General features: G+C 43.7%; 1 protein-coding gene across 1 annotated transcript; it reads left to right on the top strand.

Annotated features, from left to right (window-relative positions):
* On the top strand, window positions 1–23985 carry COMMD2 (COMM domain containing 2). Its single transcript, XM_077488274.1, has 5 exons — window positions 1–172; window positions 8521–8598; window positions 15338–15420; window positions 15501–15674; window positions 23009–23985. The coding sequence occupies exons 1-5, from the start codon at window positions 106–108 to the stop codon at window positions 23204–23206; spliced, it is 600 nt and encodes a 199-aa protein (XP_077344400.1). The 5' UTR covers window positions 1–105; the 3' UTR covers window positions 23207–23985.
* The last annotated feature ends 1266 nt before the right edge of the window (window positions 23986–25251 follow it).

Raw genomic sequence — 25251 nt, 5'->3', positions numbered from 1 at the left:
AACTGTTTCCAGCCGGAATGTCCACCGCAGCGCACACATCACATAAGTCATGTGATATTTGTAGCGAACTCTCCATCTAAGTAGTGTGTGTTGGGGTTGGACATCATGTTGCTAGTTCTGAGTGACGAACATCGCGAACACCTGCGGATCCTCACACAGGTGGAAAGTGCGGGTGAGTCATGTGACCGGTGCTGGGTGTACGGCAGGGGAGCTGTACCCAATGATCTGTGTACACTCCTCTCCTAACATCCAGAAGACAAATACAGTGTAAGCAGTATTGGTGTCAGTGGATACAACAATACCCCCCCCTATTGGTGTCAGTGGATACAACAATACCCCCCCCCTATTGGTGTCAGTGGATACAACAATACCCCCCCCTATTGGTGTCAGTGGATACAACAATACCCCCCCCCTATTGGTGTCAGTGGATACAACAATACCCCCCCTATTGGTGTCAGTGGATACAACAATACCCCCTTCCCCCCCATTGGTGTCAGTGGATACAACAATACCCCTTCCCCCCATTGGTGTCAGTGGATACATTAATACCCCCGGTATTGGTGTCAGTGGATACAACAATACCCCCGGTATTGGTGTCAGTTAGGGATGAGCTCCTGCGTGTTCGCACACTTCACGTGCAGAGCCCACCAGGAAGTTGGCGCAGCACTGCACTAATCACAAGCAGTGAGACATTGCCCGATCTCTGCAGTCGCACATCGGGAAATGTCTTACTGCTTGTGATTAGCGCAGTCGACTTCCTGGCGGGCTCTGCACGTGGACCATGCAAACACGCCCAAGCTCATCCTTAGTATCAGTGGATACAATAATGCCCCCCAGTATTGGTGTCAGTGGATACAATAATTCCCCCCCCCCCTGTATTGGTGTCAGTGGATACAATAATACCCCCGGTATTGGTGTCAGTGGATATTATCATATGCAATTTATATAGCTAGATTTATAAAACAGTTTACACAGCGCTTTACAATGTAGAGGGGGACAGCACAATTACAGTACAATATAGAAGGGACAGGAGGGCCCTGATTACATTCTAAAGGGAGAGGGTGGTGGTACAAAGGGTAATAGATGCGGGGAATGATTTGATGGGGGTGGCTCAGGGACAGTTGTTAGGTGGGTGTGGGATAGGCTTCCCTGAATAAGTGAGTTTTCAGGGATCTCCTAAAGATGGACAGGTTAGGGGCTGATCAGATATACCAGGGTAGGAAGTTCCAGAGGATGGGAGAAGTTCTGGAGAAGTCCTGAAGTTGAGCATGAGAGGAGGTAACAAGGGAGCTAGAGAGCAGGAGGTCCTGGGAGGAGCGAAGGGGGCTATTTGGGCGATATCTGCAGATGAGGTTGGTGATGTAGATGGGGGCGATGTTGTGGATGACCTTTTATGTTGTGGTTAGCATTTTGAGTTTTATACGGCAGGGTAAGGGAAACCAGTGAAGGGATTGGCAGAGAGGAGCAGCAGTCACAGATTGGTTAGTGAGGTGTATTAGTCTAGCAGCAGCATTCATAATAGACTGAAGGGGGGGATAGCCTGTTTAAGGGTAGGTCATTAAGGAGAGAGTTGCAGTAGTCAAGGCGGGAAATAATCAAGGAGTGAACAAGCTGCTTTGTGGTGTCATTAGTCGGGAAGGGTCGAATTCTGGAGATGTTGCGTCAGGATTTAGCCAGTGATTGGATATGGGGGCTGAAGGAGAGGTCAGAGTCAAGGATTACACCCAGGACCCTGGCATGTGTGGAGGGACCAATGGTTGTGCTGTTGATCTTAATGGTAAAATCATGGGGGGGGGGGGGGGGGGTGCCAGGAAGAAGGTAATATAACAAGCTCATTTTTAGAAAGAGGAGTGGATAGATAGATCTGGGTGTCATCGGGGTAGAGGTGGTATTGAAAGCCATGGGAGCTTATCAACTGGCCCAGGGAAGAGGTATAGAGCGAAAATAGGAGGGGCTCAAGGATGGAGCCTTGGGGTACCCCAACAGAGAGTGGAAGAGGAGCGTATGAGATGGAGTTGTGAAAGTGCGCTGAGATAGATAGGAGGAGAACCAGGATAAAACAGAATCACAGAGGCCAAGGGAGTGTAGTTTGCTGAGGAGGAGTAGGTGGTCAACTGTGTCCGTGAGGTAGTAACTCATTCAGTCATGGGAGCATGGAGATGGGTCTTAAAGCAGAGGTCCACCCTAAAATGGACCTTCCACTCATTGGAACCCCCCCCCCCCCCCCTCTGGTGCCACAATTGGCACCTTTCAAGGGGGAGGGGGGTGCAGGTACCTGTACAGTACAGGTATCTGCACCCACATCTGGCGTAGATTCTGCAGAAGGTACGCCCCTTTCCGCAGAATCTACGCCCCTTTCCGAAAGTCGCCTGCTGGGAAACACATGGATCCCAGAGACAGCGGGGACCATCCTTATTGCGCAGCGTGATTCGCGCATGCGCAGTAGGGAACTGGGAAATGAAGCCGAAAGGCTCCACTTCCTGATTCCCATACCCAAGATGGCGGCGGTGGCACCCAAGAGACGATCAAGAGGTTGGCTTCGGGTGACGACATCGCGGGCGCGCTGGGCGGGTAAGTGTCACTATTTTAAAAGTCAGCAGCTGCAGTATTTGTAGCTGCTGGCTTTAAAAAAAAAAAAAAAACGACGGACTCCCGCTTTAAGTTATTCAAACAGGTGGGGTCTAGTGAGGGTTTTTTTTTTTTTTTTTTTTTAAAGTATGGGGTAACAAGTGCATGTTTGGGGAAGGAAAGGTGGCAGAGGAGAGGAAGAGGTTGAAGATGTGGGGTAGGGAGTTTCGGATATAGCGGGAAGGTGGTCACAGTAATTGTGAGGGTATAGGTGGTGAGGTGGGCCATGGAGAGGAGTTTATCAACTTAATTGATGGTAACTGGGCAGAAGGAGAGTGTATTAAGTGTGGTGTTGGACCTAATGTGTTGGGTAGGGGAGGAAGTTGAATGCTGGATATCTCCTTGCACATTGTGCCGCTTTTGCTTTTGAAATGGTTGGCAATCTGTTGAGCGGTAAGCAAGTTGGTGGGTGGGGGTGAAGTAAGGAATTAAGGGTAGAAAAGAGTTGACGAGATTTGGATGAGAGGGTTTTGATGAGTTTTATAGTAGGTTTGTTTAGCATTGTGGAGGCAGGAGTTGTATTTGAGAAGGGCAGATTTGTAGAGGGTAAAGTCTTGTGGGGATTTACGCCATGCTCGCTCAGGAGCATGGCTGTGTCTCTTGAGACTTCTGGTGTCATCTGTTTGCCAGGGTTGTGGCAGATGGGGCTTGATTCTGTGTGTAGAAAGAGGAGCAAGTACGTCTAGGGAGGATGACAGCAGTTGGTTTAGATGGAAGTGGTTAGGTCTGGGCAGGACTGGGGTGCGATTTTGTCATAAAGGCCATCAGTAGCAGAATGAAGAAGAGAAGGGTTGAGGCTGCAAAGGTTTCTTCGGGTAGTGGTTTGTGGGCTGGCAGCATGAGAGGTAGTAGACAAGGAGAGTGAAACGGATAAGGTTGTGATCAGAGAGAGGAAAAGGGGGGTTTTAGCTTGTAGGGAGTGCAGCGATGGGAGAATACGAGGTAGAGAGTAGTGCCGTTGGACTGAGTGGTGGTTTGTGTCCGTTGTGATAGGTTAAAAGAGGAGGTTAAGTTGAGTAGTTGAGAAGTGGTTGCAGTATTAACATTGATTGGAATGTTAACGTCACCTAAGATGATGGCAGGTACTTCAGAGGAGAGAAAGTAGTGTAGCCATACAGAGAAGTCATCCAGAAAGTGGGACGCTGGTCCAGGAGGCTGATAAATGACTGCGACCCTCAGAAAATCTGGAGAGAAAAGACGAATGCAGTGCACTTCGAAAGAGCAGGGGGAAAGAGAGGGAGGTGTGGGAAGAACCTGGGAGAGGAGGATTCCAACGCCACCTCCTTTTCGTCCACTGGGTCTGGTGGAGTGAGTCCAGAGGAGGCCACTGTGGGACAGGGCAGCTGGGGAGGTAGTGTCGAATTCCTGGAGCCAGGATTCGGTAATAGCAAATAGATTAAGGGATTTGGAGAGGAAAAGGTTCTGAGTGACGAGCATTGCGAACACCTGCGGATCCTCACACAGGTGGAAAGTGCGGGTGAGTCATGTGACCGGTTCTGGGTGTACTTCCGGGGGGGAGGGGAGCTGTGCCCAATGCTATGTGTACTCTCATCTCCTAACATCCACATATATATTTAGGAGGACATCGAGAAGACAAACGCAGTGTAAGCAGTATTGGTGGATATAATAATACCCCCCCCGGTATTGGTGTCAGTGGATATAACAATACCTCCGGTATTGGTGGTCGTGGATACAATAATACCGCCAGCATTGATGTCAGTGGATGTGATAATAGCACTCAGCATTGATGTCGGTGGTTGCGATAATAGCACCCAGTGTTGATGTCGGTGGATGCGATAATAGCACCCAGGGTTTAATGCAGGTGGTTTGCGATAATAGCACCCAGTGTTGATGTCAGTGGTAGCAATATTAACCCCAAGTATTTGTGTCAGTGGATGCAATAACCCTCAACATTGTCAGTTATTCAACATTAGTCTTATTTAGGTATCGCTGTGCACTCGGGAGTGAGAGCAATTCCAGGGTCATGATTCACATTTCACTCTAAACTGATGACCTATAAAAGTTATTAAAGTGGTTGTAAACCTTTAACTACCACTTTAACCTACAGGTAAGCCTATAATAAGACCTAACTGCACTTTTAGTGCAAAGGGGATTTTTCCCTTCGTAAATAAACCCCTATGTGTCCATGCACACTATGGCTATGTGAGGGTTTGTGGGGAAAAAAAAAGCTTATGCTCAAAGGAGCTTGAAGAAGCTCAATAAAAATATGCACAAGAGCACAAAAAAAGCGCAAATTTCTTCAAGCTGAAAAAAATGCTCAAATGCCTGTAAAAGCAGCTTTTTTTTTAGCTGCACCATGCATGAGGTAAGAATGAGACCCATTGACAAGAACTTGTTTAGAAAGAAGACCTTCACTTTTAGTGATGTTTTCCTTTATGAATATTCCTCTCCCTCCCCCAGTAGATCTCCTGTGGGTAAAAAAAAAAAGGCAGTCCAAAACCATTGTCGCTGTATGACCGTACCTGGCACTGTATAGCCTTGCCTTCCCAACAGACCTAGCCAGGCCCTGCACTTTCCATGTATTTTCATCCCTATGGAATATTCTGTACTACCCGACCCACCAGTGGGAATGAACAAATATTTACCCACAGGCATCCACTGGGAGGGGTCACAAAGGATAACTTTTTAAAAGTTTTTACAGCAGAGTGCATGGAAAGGGGAGAAGTGTGAACTGGTAAAAAGGGAAATAAACTAACACACCCCAAATCCAAATAAATAGCGGGCTGAATCCATAGATTGGATTTCCTCAAGAAAGACCTGGGAATAATACACTGTAAATAAATAGGCTGCACTCCAAACAGCTAGCTTTTCAAGGTTTGTGTGTTTATGAAATTAAAGTGGTGGGCCAGCGAAAAAAAAAAAATTAAAAGTCAGCAGCTACAAGCACTGTAGCTGCTGACTTTTAATAAGCACTTATCTTTCTAGGGTGCCCGCAATGTCGACCGCCCGAGGGCCAACCCATCCCTTGGGTCCCAGCACCGCCATTCAACGTAAGGAAAACAGGCAGTGGAGCCTTGCGGCTTCACTGCCCGTTTCCTACTGCGCATGCGTGAGTCACGTGGCACTTTGTGAATGGGGCGCGCTGTGTTGTGGGACACACCCAGTTCCCACAACACACCGCACCCCATTCACCAGAAGACAATGTGAGGAGAAGACCGAAGATCACCGCGGAATAGGAAGAGGCAGATTAGGACGATCTGCCTAGTAACAGCCATTTCTGGTAAGTGAAAAAAATTTTTGGAGCCCCTTTATGCATTTTTTTTATTTTTAGGGTGGACCTCCATCTCTTATGGGCCTCATCAGCATTATGGTTGTCCTCAAAGGGCCAGTAATAACTGTAAGACTTTATAAATTTACACAGGGCTTTTATTTTATTTTTTCTCAGAGCATAGGTGCAGGAACTCAACTACACCATTACCCACCCCCAAAACGCATTGAACAATGGGGTGTGGCCAAAATTGCACTAAAAGTGGAAGGATCTTAAAGGGGCAATAAATACCAGGAGTGTGCAGAGTACAGTGTTGAGCAGTGTCCTACATACAGAGTGCAGGGTTCCACTTTATATTTGCATCACATACTAGCTCATTATGAAGTACTTACCTTAGAACGATGCTGTTGCAACCCTCTACACTGATGTGACGGACGACATGTCTACAGAATGTTACTTCCGGGTTCGTGGGCTCTGGCCCGTTATTGGCCGGAAGCGTGATGATGTCACTCCCGCGCATACACGTACGAGCCGTTCCTTCAGTGCGCTTGTGCCGATGACGTTGATACATGCGGATACAGTGAATATCTCCTAAACTGTGCAAGAAAAAAGAAATTCACAGTACCTACAGTTAAGCCCTATTATAGGCTTACCTGTAGGCAAAATTGATTGTAAAGGGTTTACAACCACCTTAAAATCTCCCTTTTTTATTTTTTTTATGAAATTGTGCCTCCCTTTGTTTTTCTGCCTGCTTGGTATTGTCCTCTGTGAGTTCCCAAACCTCTTTTCTCCTTCACTTCCATTTGGAACGAGCAATTCACATTATTGTAGTCATGTTCGCTGCCATATGCACACTACACATCCCATAGTCAATAGTGCCTAATCAACCACCAGGAAGCAAGAGAGGGTGTCTACATACAGTAGAACCATGGAGAGTGAATGTAGCATCACTCTAACAGGAAGTCTGGTCACAGCAGAAAAAAAAGGAATTTGGAGGAGACTCAACATAATGGAAGTTACTTTGAGTTTAAAAGGATCATCAACCTGAAAACAAAAAAACTGACCTAAAGTGGTTGTTAAAGCCACTTTCATCTTCATACCATCCCCTCTGTGTTCTAATCCTTCTCAGTGATCACATGTTTGGCTGGCTTTCTTCTCTGCCTATCTGATTTGACAGATACAGCGAACGGGGCTGAGATTACCCCACTGACGTCGCTCTGAAGAGGAAAGAGAGCCAGCCAATCATGTGATTGCTGAGAAGAGCTCTGAAATGAAAAAAGGCTTTTTTTTTTATAAATTGCTCACACAGGGGCACACAGGATTGGAACACTGGGGATGGCATGAAGATGTGTATGTTATTTGAGCAGCAGGAGTTGAGGGGGCAGGCACAGTCACAAGCTGACAGGCAGAGAGCGGAGGGGGAAGAGAGCACAGAGGAGACGGCAGGCTGCGAATGACAGAGGCACGTATGGATGACTACGGTGTCCGGGCTCAGCAGCCTGGATATATAAGAGTCAGTGTACAGGGGGGAGGATATAGCCAGGCAGGATAAGCCAGGTGTTACAGGGGGCCAAATGACACAGCACAAGCACTGTGCTGTATAAAATGCTTTAAAGGAACAGGATTTTTTTATCTTTTTTTGGGTTCACAAACGCTTTAAATTAATACACAAGCAGAAAAAAACACAACGCCAACCTAAGTGCAATAATATAATCCACATTTGTTTATTCAAAAGATAGTACACTCACTCTTTGTAGTAGAAATTCAGGCACATCATATTTAAAAAATGTTCCAATAAGTAGTCTGTCACAGGACTCCAAGGGAAAGCTGATCCTCTTGGCTAGAATGTCTCGTCCGGTGGCGCCGGTGGTTTCCAGCCTCTCTGGCTTGGGTCAGCACAGCGTCACGGAGGTCAGCTGGTAGGGTGTATGGAGTCGCACTAAGATGACGCAAATGCGTGTACGCGTTCGGAGCATGCATGCTCCTTCATCAGGCATAACATCCGCCATCTTAGAAGTGGTCAAATAGGGAAAAGCGGAGCTAATTGGCCAATAGGATTGTAGTGCCGCCATATTGTAAGGTGGGGTTATGGGAACTGAGAACTGGTATTGTATTTCTCGGGAATAGAGAAAATGTAAGAAACTGACCGAAACTGGTGTTGCATACACACAGTCGGACAAAGTTGTCAGAAAATCCGATCATTCAGATCGTGATGATGTTATTTCATTACGACGGGACTACGTTGGTGCTAGCCAATAGCTTTAGTCTAGGAATTTTGATCTTGGCATGCGTGGCACTTTGTCGAAATTCTCTACAATTTCTCGGACAAAGTCAGATTGGATCATGTTTTCGGAAAATTTTATAGCCCAGCTCTAAAACTTTGTCGGTCGGATATTCCGACAGAAACAGTCCAAAGGAGCCCACACACGGTCGGATTATCCGACAACATGGTCCGATCGGACATTTTCCGTCAGAATGTCCGACCTTGTGTATAAGGGCTAAGAATGCATTCTTGAATAGAATTTTATAACCAGTGTAGTGTCACTTTAGGTTCCACCTTAAATATTATTTTATTGCTGACAAGGGTCACTTTATTAATGTTGCTTGTTTTTATAAATCTATAAAAAAATCCTAATATATTTGTATTTGTTTGTTTGTTTCAGTTGTTGGGGAGTTTGGCCGAATTGCAATTGAATTTTTACGGAAGGGTTCCAATCCAAAAGTGTATGAAGGCGCTGCAAGTAAGTAATACAAATGTCATCTTCTTGGAATCTGTGCAACGGAAAGTTCGAAGTAGCTCAGTCTCTTTATAGTTGTCATTACTAGCACACATAACATATGCCAGCAGGGGGGTCAAATAAAAGCTACTTTAAAATGTAATTAGGTACCGTAGTTGAAGTTGCTTACCTTTGCAAGTATATGGGAAGGTCATCATACCAGGATTCCTCTATGGGAGTATGTGCATTAGAACAAAGCGGTTAACGTAAAATCACAATAAAATTCTTGAGGGAAAAAAAAGAAAGTGGTTAACAGTGAACTAGTCTACCTGAAGGTTTCCACCTGGATCTTTAAGATTGTAGTGAATTGTGTGAACATTGGAACTGGCTTTCCATTTGTACTGAGAATCGTGCGCTCTCTTTATCGCTACATTTGAGTTTCGTTCTTTTATTTTGTTGCAAAGACTTTGTAATGTTTTCCTAAATTAGTTAATGTAAAATAGTTTTTAGTAAAATCCACAGATCTATAGTGCATGCAAAGGTTTTAGATCACCAAGAGGTGCAGGATATGGACACCTACTGTAGATAATTGTGATTATTATCAGTAGCCCTTTCAATCGTTGGATGTGTTCCACTGGTGGTACCAATCCTGTGTGTAGGTGGTACATGGCAGGTGTTGGGCATATAAATCTAAAGCAGATGTTTTTTTGTTTTTTTTTTTTTAGTGCATGACTTCCAGTACTGAGAACCAATATGAATTGTGTAGCTTTCTAGATGTTATACCTTGCACTAAAGAACTTAAAGTAAAACCTGTGTTTTACCATGCACAGTTGTGAGTACTGTCTGCTCACTCCCAATGTGGGGGTGGGCCAGCCACTGATCACCACCACTGTCACATTTGGAGGTAGGTGAGTGAGTCGTACACTTTTCCATAGTTGAATGGACAATGTATCTAATTTAGAATGGAGCAGTGGGGGAGCAAAGGGAAGCTGAGCATATACTGCTAGCAAGAGGGAGAAAGGTAAATATGATTACCTCAGGTAAAATGCAAAGCTACTCTTACAGTACCCCCCTCCCCACTGCATGGGTAAATGCTTATTTTTGTCTATGGGGAACATCCGAAGTCCCCCAGAAGCCAGCAATTCTCCTCTTCTCTCCACTGCTCTGAATTCAAGGCAGGCCCTGATCCTTCATTTTACAAGATGACTTCAGAGTGCCAGCAACTGACAAAGCGGGGGGGACTAGTTAAACATCTAGAACAGGGGTCTCCAAACTTTATAAATAAAGGGGCAGTTTACTGACCTTCAGATTTCAGCTGGACTGTGGCCAGAGGGAGATTAAAATATCCTGGTGTCAGTGGGATTGAAAAATGCCCCATCATTGGTATTTGGGAGAGTAATAATGCCCCGTTGTTGGTATTAATGGGAGAAATGGTGCCCTATCAATGGTGTCAGTGGGAAGAATAGTGCCCCGTTGTTTGTCAGTAGCAGGAAATATACCCCAATGTTGCTGCCCCAAGGGTAAGATAAAAGCAAGCAGAGGGTCACCGTTTGGAAGACCTCCGATCTAGAAGGAAGACGCAGAAACAAAGGACAAAATAAGTAAAACTGCTTTTTTTTTTTCCACCCAGACCTAAACAAGCTATATTAACCATTGTGTTGGAGCAGGACCCCACCGCAAGGGTCATTTTACCCTGCTTTTGCACAGGCAAAGCACTCGTTTATTGTATGCTTCCCCTACCTGAACAATTAACCTAACCCTAAAATGGCCACTTAACACTTTCACTGGTGTAACTAGAACTATGAACCTAGTCCCTAGAGCCCATCAGATCCCTCAATAGTACAGTGTGGGTGACAGTACTGAGGCTGCTTCTGACTTGTTTTCATTGTGTTCTCTGAAAGCCTGATCAATAGAATTCTTTTCCACATTTGTGTTTGAGCTGCACTGCATTCAAATGTAATAGCCTGCATTTTATAAAAACATCTTTGTACACAATCCTTGACGATGACTGACAAACATTTCCCAGCACACTTGCCATCTAGCTTGTAAACAAATTTACCCTGTCTAACAATTCACATTAAAAACTACTGCAGCAGAGCCCCCAGGTCCCCTACCATCGCTCTCGTTAATGCACCAATTGTCAAGACCTCAAGACATACTATGAAACTGATACGATTTATTCTGATAGGAGCCAAACTCACCATTGCAAAAGCTTGGAAACAGCCCTCTGTTTCTGTCAAGGCTGCTCAGAGAAAAATCTCCTGGATAATGGCACAAGAGAAAATGGCTAGCATAATCTCTGACTCCCGCTCTAAATTTGACATTGTTTGGGAACCATGGGCTCTTCATATGGGCATCTCCTTGACTCATACCCCAATGGGGCGATGATCACTCGCAATTGTCTCTAGATCATTGGCACTTAGGTAGTTGGCACGGAACTTTGTTTTAAATCTGGCTCACTCTACTGGATCCCCTTTCTTTCCTCTTTATCCCTCTCTACCCCTTCTTCTTCCTTCTTTTCCCCTCTTTACTTTCATGCTTGGCTCGGATGGCCGACAGTTGACCTCAAATTTTTCACATGTATACATAGTAGTGACAGATGTGATCCGTTAGGCGATTGTAGGGGCGGAAGGGATGGTCTCCCATGAGCGGAGGCTCTTTGGTTAGGTCCCTCACTCAGCACAGCATGATCCCGCGAGGGGTGTCGAGTGACCCAGGGACCGCTGGGGCTCTTCCCCGACCACGTGGTCAGGGATATTCAGTGGACATCACTGAATTTTGCCCTTCCTTGATCAGTGCTCTCCCTTTAAGGAGTACTGGTTTGGGTAGGGTTACTGGACCTCACTTACCCTTTGATGGGTGGATCCGACTCAACTAGGCATATTGTTGTTTTGTTTAATTGTATTTTTATGCATTGTTCTAGTGCTGTGTTAAGTCATCTGTTGGCCATGTGGGCCTGTATCTTGTTTCCTATGCTGTATTCGAAAATAAAATATTTTGAAAGTAAAAACTACTGCAGGCATCCAATATATTTTATTTTTTTCAGCAGGGGATTCCCTGCAAAGCAAAAGCCATCATAGCGGCTTTTGATTGCTTTTACAGTTGGTGGGAGGGGATGCCCCTCCTGTGCAATCAGGGAGTCAGAGGATGAATCTGCCACCGGTTTAACATAGAGCTAACTATGGACCAGATGGTCAATTTTTTTTATTTATTTATTTTTAAGTCTCAGGCTTTCCAGCATAGAGGAGAGATCTGGGAAATCATAGGCCACAGATCGCTCTGTAAAAAAGGACCTGTCATGCCCTATTCCTATTACAAGGAATGTTTATATTCCCTGTAATATAAAAAAATTGCAGAATGGAGCTTAACAGGACTCGTGGCCACTCATTAAAATTAGAAGAAGGTTTAGCCGTAAACTACGTAAAGGGTTCTTTACTGTAAGAGCGGCAAGGATATGGAATTCCCTTCCACAGGCGGTGGTCTCAAGGGGGGGGGGGGCCCAATCGGTAGTTTTAAGAAACTATTAGATAAGCACCTGAACGACCGCAACATACAGGGATATACAATGTAATACTGGCATAAAATCACACACAGACTTGTGTCTTTTTCGACCTCACCTATTATGTAAACTATGTGAGGTAGAATGAGAGCAATAATTCTAGGACTAGACCTCCTCTGTAACACTAAAACTGGTAACCTATAAACATTTTTAAAGTGTATCCTTTAGAAACTTTTTAGTATCGAAGTTTAGCTCCATTCCATGAGTGTGTGTGACATGTTGCGTATCTATTTACTTGGCATAACATAATTTTTTACATCATACAAAAAAACTGGGGTAAATATATATATATATATTTTTTTTTTTTGACCAGTGGAAAAATTGCTGTGACATAAAACATTCCAACGACTGGCATTTTATTCCCTAGGGTCTCTGCTAAAAAAAAAATATATGGGGGTTCTGAGTAATTTTCTAGCAAAACAATGATGATTTTTAGATGTAGGCTAGGAATGCCAGAATTGGCCCAAGGCAGGCTTGCCTGGAGGGAGCCCACTCCTTAAACATACAGGAACACATTGAGTGTCCAGAAATAGCACAATGGCAGCTGAAGGTATCCAATGTGCCCCCACACCAAATCGGTGAACAAGCTATGCAAAAAGATGGCAACCGCTGCAATTGATAATGTGCAGTAAGTTGCACGTGGAAGGGCAACAACGATCCAACCTATAAACCTAGTTATAAAACAAAACTCTATTCCAGTGCATACTTACCTTGCCCTGCTTCACAAGACTGCTCCAGCAGCAAAAATATGCATGCCTAAAGCATACTGTGCCGAGATCCCAATAACAGGCTGGGTTCACACCAATGTGAATTGGATACAGGAGATTGATAGGAGATTGTGACTGGCTCTCTATGGAGCTGGTTCACATATCTCTGCTGCGGCTACAGTGTGAATTTGCACAGGGGTCCTGTGCGTCTTTTTGGTCCATTTCAGGCCTGAATTCAGCCCAAAATTCTGGCTGAAATCAGACTTGCAATAGTGAACGGGGACGCACCGAACCCTTGCTGTGTATCCTCTACATTTTTATGTCACACTTTAATAGTTCATTGCCTCATCCGTGAACACAATACCCCCCCCCCCCCCCCCCCCCAAATAAACACTAAAATCACGAGGCATTACTTGGTTTTCCGATCTGCAGCTGGCTATAATTGTATGTCGGACTTTACAGTTGTCTATGGGATATCCCCAACAGCTGACTGTCAAGAAGGAACAGTATGCTGAAGGTAGATACATGAGATACTAAGGTTATATCTCTGGGTAGTGTAAAGCATATTAATCATTCTAGTTTGTCTATATATAGATGCCATGAGAAGTGTGGGTCTATCTAAAATACCCAGGCAGTGTCTGGGCATTGCCCTAGTGTACCCCCAAACCTCCATCTCTCCTCTTTCTGTACAGCATGTCTCAGCATTATTTTCGTTTTCTTTTACCTGGTTACCATAGCAAGAAAAAGCTTTTATTACTGTGACATCAACTCTAGGCCTGTAAAATTCCTGCAGAGGCAGCTGCTGGGAGCCTAGTTCCTGTTGACATAGACATGCTCCCAGAGCTACATATCCCAAAAGCCCCTTTCTCTATTCAAAGTGTGTGGGCAGAATTTTTGGAGTCAAGGCAGCAGCATTATAAAGGCATACATCAAAATAATTTTACTTAGTGTATTTCTTTAGCTGGGTATACACATACTAAACCTGTTCTAAAGCTGGGTATACATTTACCAAAAGTCAGTCAGTTCAACTGACTTTCCACCTTTTGGTATGTGTGTACCCCTCTCTATTCAGAACAGAAGCCGGTCTGAGCCCGTCAGAATACAAACACAGCGTGCGAGATCCCTGCATCCACATTGTTTGTGTTAATGCAGGGATTTGTATGTTTTTGGTTTTTTTTTTTTCCAACCTGCTGGTATACCCTGCCCACGTTTATATTAAGAACAAGTAGCACAAAGAGGACTATCAGTCCCTGGTGCTGCTGTCTCCTGGTTTCATTGACATTTTCCTACTCTCGCGCCCCCCCATCCCCAATCCTGCTGCCTTAATCTTCCAGTGCGCCAGAGGTTAATAGGACGCTAAGGGCGCTGTAACAGACACTCATCAAAAGTGCCTGACTATGCCCACCCTTCCTGCCCACCTCTTCCATTCATAGAGGTTGTACTGTAGCTTCTATAAATGGAGTAGACGGACCTCTCAATCATCTGCCTGTCCTTCATTCATCATTTTTTATTCATAGAAGTTATAGTACAGCCTCTATTAATGGAGGAGGTGGGTGGAAGTCGGGCACTTTTGAGGAGTCCTTTCACAGTTCCATCAGCTCTATTAACCACTGCCACACCTCAGCAATAACGGGGGTAAGGTGTTTTAGGAGGAAGAAGAGTCTAATGTGGTTGTAAACCCTCACATATGCCCAGTGAAGTGAATAGCCTCAGATGATACACAGAAATTAAACATATCCTCTTACATAAGTTTTTAAGTTTTACTAGTTTAACTGCAGTCTTCCCCTCTCTACACCATTTTAAAAGTGCAGATCATGTTAAAAATCTTTCTTCATCTTTCAGCAGCAGAGAAGAGGCTGTTACACTGTGTGAGACCTGATTGGAGGAAAGGGACACCCCCCCCCCCCACCCCTTTCCACAAAGGGAGAGGAACGAAGGAACTTGCAGAGCTGTATTCTGAATAGATGAGCTCCCTGCTTATCTAGCTCTATGCTCCCTCCCGACACAAATTTTAGTTCATGTTCTCTCGTGTCTGAAAACTTCACAGAAGTGACTTCTGCTGATAACAGAGGAACGAAGCACCAGAGAGAGATGGTACTTAGAGCTTTGGGGATAGACAAGTAAACACTACAGATATATTTACTTCAAATTTTATGACTGGGGTTTACAACCACTTTAACTAAACCAGGAGACCACAGCACAAGGGATACATCAGAGTGATAGTATGTCCCTTGTGTGTTTCTTTTTCTTTTTTATAAATACAGGCGTTGGGTAAAAGTATTGGTAAAGTTTGCCCTGGGCAGAACTATAGGAAAGAGCAAAGTTCCAGTGACTACATTTTTGTCATGTTTGCTTGCATAGGGGCTGAGCTGTTTTAATTTCATTTTCTAATATGTCTTCCTAAATGCCATGATTGTCTGGATTATGGACAAGGCCTGTGAAACTTCAATTGTAGGTAAATCATTTTTCTCATATCCTTTGTTTTCTTTACTTGTAGGGAAGTTAGAGGTCAGTAGTAGCACCATTCAGCAGGCTGTAGAGGGGCTGACTTACCTTCTTACAGAGAGCTCCAAGCTTATGGTGAGTAAGCTGGTATTCAGTCTGTCTAATGTCTGAATATCTGCATTCTTCTCCACGAATTTCCTCTTGTGTATCGGCAGGTCTCAGAAATAGATTTTCAAGATTCTGTGCTTGTCCTGGGATTCCCAGAAGAATTGAATAAAGTTCTTCTCCAGCTATATCTAGATAATAGGAAAGAGATCCGCCAAATTCTGAGTGAGCTGGAACCAGATTTACCACATTACCACAACCTGGAGTGGCGACTGGATGTTCAGGTAAAGTACGCAAGCATAAAGTAGTGCCTGCATATAATATATCCAGCTAAGGTTATATGGGTGTTTGAAGCTCAGCTCCAGTTAATGGGGTGCCATTTTTTTGTCTTGGAGATGTTTCCCCTTGATTTTGTTTTTTTTTCTAACAGCTCTCACTTGGACAGGAAGTGATGGGAACTAATAGTGGGGACATAGAGAACAGTCAACACCTGACAAAGATTCTATCCCTTCTCCAGTCTACTAAAAACGTTTTTTTTTATGTTGTCAGTGTCCCTATTAGATTTCTCCTTGTATCCATTTTAGCACGACACCTACCAAATAGACAGGGAATCCTGCAAAGGGTCTAAACCTTCCACGTTAAATACAAAACTGAAGCAAATGTTTTGGCTTTAGTTGGGCTTTAAATTTTCTTTTGGCAGAGATGTAACAGTCACTTAGTCATACTAAACACACACTGTTTAATTTACTTTGTCCCTTCTATTTTCGTATGTGGATGATGGCCCTGTAATTATTTTAATTAAGAAAAAATCTAATTACCTTTTTCCATTGTGATATACATTTGTCACATCACCCAGATCTTTCCCAGCCTGTCTGCAGGGAAACATAAGCAGGAGGATCTTTTAGTCGTCTGCTGCTGGTCACATGTTCAAAATAAAAAAATCGATAAGAGGGAGGTGAAGCTACCATCAATCTACATGTAATATCCCACCCCCATTGCGTTTAGCTAAGTAGTGGGCATGGAGGAGGAGAGAGGGAGTGGGCTGTCATTTACCACTATGTATACACCCACATGTGTGACTCATTACATTACTTCTCAAATATTTTCACCTCCCTTTTGTCCCTAGTGCTTTTTCCAATGCCCTGCATGCACTTTTATATTGCAATGGAACCTTGGATTATGTGCATAATCCATACCAGGAGAATGCTTGTAATCCAAAGCACTCGCACATCAAAGCGAGTTTCCCCATAGTATTGTATGCAGTACTGCATGTGGCCAGAGGTAGGGGCGCCGGAGAGACTTGGAAATACTCTGGAACGGAGTGCTTCCAAGTGCATCCGAACGGCTCCGAGTGTCACCGCCACCCCCGCACCTCTGACCAAATGCGGTACTGTACACCACAGAGGCTTGAATCCTGCTCGTTTTGCGAGACAACACTCGCAAACTGAGTCAGGATTTTTTTTTAAATAATAGCTCGTATTGCGAAACGCTTGTTAACCGCAATCCAAGGTATTAGTGTGTGTGTGTGTGTATATATGTATGTGTGTATATATATATATATATATATATATATATATATATATATATATATATATATATATTTATATATTTATATATACACACACACACACACACACACACACTGTTCTTTTAGACCAGCCAGGAAATAGCGATAGGAAATTAGAACACTTGCAGAATTGATCGATAGTGATTTGTGGGGAAATTAATTATTTTTTATTATTATTATAATATTATTTTTGATGGTTATTTATTAGGATTCCGTGTTTCAAACTTTATCATACCCGGCTTGTTTGGACCGATTTAAATGTGTTACAATGTACCGTTTTGAGATTCAAAAATTTGACATAATCATACTGCCAGGGAGGCTACAGCACCTGTGCAAGACAAAGGAGAACCTACAAACATGGCCTGTTGGGGGTACTTGAGGACAGGGTTGAGAACCACTAAAAAAAATGTTTGTTTGTCCTTTCCCATATGGTTGGGTGGCTGTTGTGATCGGCTCTCAAATTATGTGCTAACGATCAGATTATCATACGATCGCTCCAGAAGTGATTTTTGTCAACCGATTTCCTGATTGGGTGTACTAGGCATTAGTGCACATACTATATATGTGCACTATATAAGATTTACAGCAAGGGGAGTATATACTATATATACTCCCCTTGCTGTAAATCTTCTCTATGGCTGTTGGTGCCTGCATAGTGAATGTGAATAAACGGATTTTTAAATACAGCTTACCTGTAAAATCCTTTTCTTTGAATACATCATGGGACACAGAGCAGTTATTCATGACTATCTGGGTTATACGCTACCTCTAGGTGAGTGGACACTGGCAACCAGTAGCAAGAAGGTTCCTCCCATATAACCCCTCCCATACGGGAATTACCTCAGTTTTGTAGCAAGCAATGAAGAGTCCCAGGAAAGAGGGGAGGGATCGCTGTGTCCCGTGATGCATTAAAAGAAAAGGATTTTACAGGTAAGCTGTATTTAAAAATCAATTTTTCTTTATCGTACATCATGGGACACAGTGCAGTTATTCATGACTATCTGGGATGTCCTAAAGCAATGCACCTGAGGGGAGGGATACACAGCTTAGACAAGTCCCAATTGTCCTTTGGCCCTATAAGGCCGCCTGCAACACGCCATGACCAAAGACTGTCTCTTCTCGAGACCTGACATCCACCTGATAAAATCTGGTGAATGTGTGAACTGAAGACCAAACGGCTGCCCTGCAGACCTGAGCCATAGACACCCGACGATGCACTGCCCACGAAGCACTAACCCCTCTAGTGGAATGTGCTTTCAGGTCTCTCTGTGGAATCCTATGCCTCGACTCATATGCCTGAATGATAGTTTAGCGAATCCACCTTGAGATAGTTGAAGTTGTAGCTGCCTGTCTTTTCTTGGGACCCTCAGGCAGAATAAAAAGAGTCAGTTTTCCTGAAAGTGGCTGACCCCCTTAAGTAGACTTTAATAGCCCTTGCTACATCCAGCGAGCGGAGTAACTTTTCTTCCTTAGACCCGGGATTTGGAAAAAAGGAGGGCAGAAGGATATCCTGATTCAAATGAAAATTGGAAACTACTTTTGACAAAAACTCCCGACGAGGGCGCAAGACTGCCCTGTCCTGGTGCAGAATCAAGTAGGGTTCTCTGCATGAATGGGCGGTTAGCTCCGACACTCTTCTGGCCACCAAGAAGACTAATTTCCTGGTCAATAGGACTAAAGGAATCTGCTTAATAGGCTCAAAGGATAGATACTGAAGGGCTGGTAGTAACAAATTCAAGTCTCAGGTGCATAAGGGGGGCTTAATTGGTGGTCTTAGGTGCGTCACTCCCTTAACAAAGGTACGCACCAAGGAATGGGCTGCAATTGGTCTTTGGAAAAAACCAGATAAGGCCGAAATCTGACCTTTTAATTGTGCCCAAGGCCAATCTTAAGCGTACTCCTGCCTGAAGGAAAGAAAGGATCTTTCCAACTGTATACTTACGAGGGTTCCAACCTTTCCCTTTGCACCAGGAAATTTATGATTTCCAAACCCTGTAGTAAATGGCCCTGGAAACCGGTTTCTTAGCATTTACCAAAGTGAACAAGGCTGCACCTCTAACCCCGCGGTCCAACGAGTCCCCTACTGCCAATTTCACAATTTCTGTGTACCAGGACCTCCTGGGCCAGGCTGGGGCCACTAGGATCACTGGTCTTAGTTCCTCTTGTATCCTGCACAGCAGATGTGGCAGGATTTGGATTGGAGGAAAGGCATACAGCAGGGAATACTGGTGCCAAGGAGTCACCAATGCGTCTGTCCTGACTGCAAGAGGATCGTTGGTTCTGGACACAAATCTGTCCAGTTTGGCATTGAACCTGGATGCTAGGAGATCCACACCCGGGGTCCCCCAATGCTGACAAATCTGGAGAAAACACCTCGGGACAAAGGGACCATTCCCCTGGCAACAACTTTTGGCAACTTAAATAGTCCACCTTCCAGTTATCTACTCCCGGTATGAATACCACCGACGGGCACATGCCTCTCTGCCCATCTTAATATGTGATCCACCTCTTTCTGAGCCACTATGCTCCTGGTGCCCCCTTGGTGGTTGATATAAGCGACCACTGTGGAATTGTCGGTTTGAACTCGGACTGGGAGACCCTGCAGCTTGGTCGTCCAGAAATGCAGAGCTAGTCGGGCTGCCCGAATCTCCAAGAGATTGATGGGCAAGGCCCTCTCTGCTTGAGACCACTGTCCCCGGACCGACACTTTCCCCAGAACTGCTCCCCAGGCGGCTGGCGTCCGTGGTCACAACTTTCCAGGCCACTGGTGCAAGGATTTTCCGACCTTTTAAATTGCTGGTTTTTGACCACCAAGTGAGGCTCCGTAGAGTCTGTTGGGACAGGACCATAGGATGATCCAAAGTTAGAGTGGTTTTGTTCCAAGCCCTTAAAATATTGCTCTGGAACAACCCTGGAGTGGAATTGAGCATAAGAGACTGCGCTGAAAGACGAAACCATTTTGCCCAATAGCCTCATACAAAGGCGAACAGATGGTTTTTCTTCTCTTTTCACCCTACGGACGAGCTCCACTATGGAGTTGATCCTTACAGGAAGTAGAAACACCTTTTCTTGGACAATGTCCAAGTTTAGGCCCAAGTACATTAATACCTGAGTGGGGTGAAGGTTTGATTTGTTTATATTCAGAATCCAGCCTAGGTGTTGCAAAATTTGTACGGTCTTTAAGATGTTTTGGACCACGACGGGACGAGATTGATCCTTCAAAAGAAGATCGTCCAGATATCCTACCACAGCAATTCCCTGGGATCTCATGACCGCCAATACAGGGGCCAGAATTTCTGTGAAGACCCGAGGAGCCGTGGCTAAACCAAATGGCAATGTGATGAATTGAAAATGTCGCCCCCCTACCGCGAAACGGAGAAACCGTTGATGCGGCATGGAGATGGGCACATGAAGGTATGCATTCTTGATATCTATGGATGCTAAGTAATCCCCTTTCTTTAGGCATGTTACCACTGAGCGAGTTGATTCCATACAGAAACTTCGGACACTTGGAAACAGATTGCGAGATTTGAGGTCCAAAATGGGCCTTCCCTCCCCATTCGGTTTCGGTACGGTGAACAGGTTTGAGTAAAAACCCTATGAACCTTTCCCCGTGCGGGACCTCGATGATTACTCCCTGCTTTTGCAGATGCTCTAAGGCTAGGAGCAGACATTTCCTTTTCACTAGTTCCGCCGGAGCCCTTGTGCTCAAGAACCGAGTTGGAGGGAACTCCAGAAACTCTATCTTGGTACCTGACGTTATGATGGAAATGATCCACTTGTCCTGAATCTGTTTTTCCCAAGCATCCAAAAACAGCCAAAGTTTTCCCCCCACCCATAAGAGCGGGGGCGCCCCTTCACAGGGTAGACTTGGAACTGGGCTTGTTTGACCTTGGAGTCCAGGGTTTTTTCTGACCCTGCGGTTTTTTAAAACCGGACTGCTGAGGCTGTCGATACTGAGTGGGAGAAGAAGAACTAGGTCCTGGAGCACGGGGAATCTTAAAGGAGGGTCGCTTTATCTTCCTATTAACAGGGAGCAAAGCGCTTTTCCCACCTGAGATCTTTTGGATATACCTATCCAAATCTTCGCCAAACAGGCATTCACCATGAAAAGGAAAAGCTGCAAGAAGCTTTTTGCATGGTGTCTCGGTCGACCAGTTTTTTAGCCACAAGACCCTGCCCATATGCACGGACAGAAGTGCACAACGAGACATCTGTTGGATTGCATCTTTTAATGCATCTACTTCCAAGCACAAGGTGCGAGGGAGCTCTGATAATTCCTTGGTAGCTTCTCCTTGACAAGGAAGGTTCTTGACCAATTTCTTAACCCAATCTTTTAAGGACTGGCAGATGCCAATAGCCGCTATCACTGGCTGAATGGTTGAACCAGCTACTGTAAAGGGGTAGTTGCAGTCTGGAGTTTATTTCCCCAAAAACCTTCATCCAGCAGGTGGAGATGATGGGACAGTCCCAGAACATATGGAAGAAGGTTCCTATATGCACTTTACATCTGGGATACTCAGGGTCTTTGTCTGGGAACATTCTATGAAGTCTTTGGGGCGTATAGTATATTCTGTGCAGGAATTTTACCTGTATAAGTTTGTCTCTAGAGGAGATAACTAATTTGGGGCCATATCCAAAACAATCCTCCCATCCCTCCCTGTCTAGTTAGGGTATGCCACTGTGCCACTTTCCCAATAATTGTTCTATTTTGAGGGAATCATTACCCATAGAGTAGAAAGGGGTTTGGTTAGATCCCCAGGGGCCAGAAGCTCTTCTATGGGGTCAGCTTTGAGTAAAACGGCCAGGGGAATTGAGCCCTAGTGGCATGTTTAAGTTGCAGGTATCTGAATTTCATCCAGTTTGATAAATTATATTTGGCCTTCAGGTACGCAAACTGTAGTAGGGTAACCTGGGGCATGATGTGATTCACAATTGTGATACCATACCTTGCCAGAGTAAGGTGTTTATTTCTTAGCCTGTAAAAGATTACAGTTAATGAGTCATTTGAGAATATTGTAATGTGGAATCGACATTTTGTCATTAAAATTATTTTATAGTACGGACATCAAATTTAAAACGGCAAAAGCATTAATAAATTGATTTTGGAAAACTACAGCAAAGCTCACATAGGAGGTTATTTACTAAAGCTGGACAATGCAAAACCAGGCTCACTTCTGCATAGAAACCAATCAGCTTCTACCCTCTGCTTGTTCAATTAAGCTTTGGCAATAAAACCTGGAAGCTGATTGGGTTCTATGCAGAAGTAAGCCTGCTTTTCCATTCTCCAGCTTTAGTAAATAACCTCCTATGTGAGCTTTGTTGTAGTTTTCCAAAATCAATTTAGTAATGCTTTTGCTGTTTGCAATTTGATGTCCATACTATAAAATTATTTTCATAGATATATTGAACCTTCTGCTAGTCCTTTTATAAACTGTAAAAAGCATGGCTGTTACATTTTCTAAAGCATGCTTTTCATGTTTAAAATACACTGTGTTCAGCAATTTGTACAAAATCCATGAAGCACAGCATAGCCAAGAGAAGGCAATTTAAATGCGGTCCTTCTCATCACATACTAAAAACACAAGGAGTTTATTCATCATTTAAGGCTAGTGAGTGAAGCCATCAAAATCATTCCTTTATGCTTCAGAGGTCAACCGTGTATCCAAAACTGCTGCTTTGCAGCACATATACAGTTTAAATACAGAGTCCTTGTTTAGCTTCCATACAGCTTTTTAGCTTTGTTATTTCTCATAAGGATTGGATATGGTATCTGTGGAATAGGAGCAATGAGACTGGATAACCAATCAAGTTGTGGTGAGGAGAACAAAAAGGTCTTAGATGATGTTTGACTTTAAACAGAAAGTATTTACAAGTTCTCTTTCATCACAAATGCACAAAGCAGGCTGGTTAGCTCTAATCTGTGCAATACTCGATGGACTCTCTAGCATTATATGGTTATACAATGCCAGCAGGAGGCAGTATAGTGTGCCAGATATTCATGTACTGGGAATTTCTGCAGTCTAACTGGTCTTACCTGCCCTCCTACAGCTTGCCAGCAGAAGTCTGAGGCATCAAGTAAAACCCACCATGACAATGAAACTTCACCTGAAGCAGAACGACGATGTCAACACTAGTGTATTACAGACGGACCCCGCCACACTAATCCATATCATCCAGGAACTGGAGCAAGCTCTCGCAGAGATGAAGACAAACCACTGCCGCAGAATTGTGCGCAACATTAAATAAAGCGTTTGGCATTTCAGGCCTTATGATCAGAGAAGGTGGAAGATAAAATTATTCTTGTTGCCCAGAGCAACCAATCGGGATCTTTTTCTCATGTGTCTTATGCATAATAGGAAAAAAATGCATATACTGTACAAGTGTTTTTTAATTTGGGATCTGAATGCAGCTGCAATGTTTTCAACTGAGCCATTCACACAGGTGGGTTTACATAAGCTGCTTTCAGATCTGTAACAAAAAATCCATAAATCTGCATCTAAACATGTGCTTATGCATATAAACGCATGCATACATGTTTGTTAAATTAAGTCTAAACAAAGGGGGAAAATAAATAATGATAAACACAAGTTAGGTACACATTCACATCTTTACAAATTTAAATGCATCTATATGCAAATATCTTACTGATCATTATACAGGAACTTCTAGAAAACACATGTAATAACCACTGTGTGAATGAGGTCATAATGTCAGTAGAGGCAGTGGGCAATAAGAACAGCTTTCTCTTCAAAACAATTATAATCCTGAGGCCTCATTGTCAGTCTTATATAGTAGCAAATGTACAGATAAATTAACAATATTGTTTCTATAAAGCACTTAAGAAGTTTACAGTGACATTTCAGATACAGTGTGTGTTTGAGTAGTGTGATCTGTTTGGGGAAAAAACTGTCACATTCTCATCTGATAAGACAGCATGGTAGGTAATGATGATCTCCATGTGCAATAAATGGTTTTGTTACATTACGGCAGTCTTGTAAATAAATACATTTCTAATGGTTTATAAATGTTTCTACCTTCCTAGAATTATCTTTTGCATTTAATTTCAACCACTTTGCCGTCCCGCTCCTGCAGATATACTGTGGCACGGACACCCACACACATATATGTGGCCCCTCCTGTGATGGACACAATGAATTACTGGTAATCGATAACTAGGTTATCATGTGATCACTTTGATTGGTCACAGTAATCACATAACAGTGTAAGCAACCTGTCATGAATGTCTTTCCATTCATTGACAGCTTCCTTACAGTTGTGATCTGTGATTGGCCCAAAGCAATCACATGTTACCTGGTTGCCTGTACCATGTGATTAGCTTTGCCAGTTGTAGATCACAATTAAAAGCAAGCTGTTCATGAATGGTTAACCCATAGTTCGCAGACGCTATAACTTCCACACAAACTAATTAATATATACTTATTGAGATTTTATTTATTTTTTTTAACTAAAGACATGCAGCAGAATACATTTTGACCTGAATTTTATGAAAAAATTAGATTTATTTTCTTACATCAGGGGACACGAAGTAATTACTATGTGGGTTATATCTGACCGACATATGCTGGACACTGGCACGCCCCTAAGGTGTGTACTCCCCTATATAACCCCTCCCATTACTGGGAGTATTCAGTTTTTTTTGCCAGTTTCTAAGGTGTTGGTCAAGAGTAGGGATGAGCTTCGAGTTCGAGTCAAACTCATGTTCGCCTGTTCGGTGAACAGTGAACAATTTGGGGTGTTTGCGGCAAATTCGAAAAGCCTATGGGAGAAATCTAAAATGCTAATTTTAAAGGCTAATATGCAAGTTACTGTCCTAAAAAGTGTTTGGGGACCTGGGTCCTGCCCCAGGGAACATGTATCAATGCAAAAAAAAGTTTTAAAAACGGCCGTTTTTTCGGGAGGAGTGATTTTAATAATGATTAAAGTGAAACAGAAATATTCCTTTAAATTTCGTACCTGGGGGTGTCTATAGTATGCCTGTGAAGGAGCGCATGTTTCCCATGCTTAGAACTGTCCCTCATTTCTGCAGGAAAAAAAGTCCTTTAAAATCACTCGCAGCTATAATGAATTGTCGGCTCCCGTAATACAGAGAACACTCATTGAAAGTCATTGATTAAAAAAAAAAAAAAAGCGTGGGGTTCCCCCAAATTCAATTACCAGGCCCTTCAGGTCTGGTATGGATATTAAGGGGAAGCCCGCGTCAAATTAAAAAAAAATTGACGTGGGGTTCCCCCTACATATCCATACCAGACCCTTTATCGGAGCACGCAACC

The sequence above is a fragment of the Lithobates pipiens genome, unplaced genomic scaffold, assembly GCF_037356315.1.
Source record: "Lithobates pipiens isolate NorthernLeopardFrog02 unplaced genomic scaffold, aLitPip1_a1.2 Scaffold_18, whole genome shotgun sequence".
Taxonomy (NCBI): Eukaryota; Metazoa; Chordata; class Amphibia; order Anura; family Ranidae; genus Lithobates; species Lithobates pipiens.
Note: the sequence above shows the minus strand (reverse complement) of the source record. Positions and strands in the feature narration are given on the sequence as shown.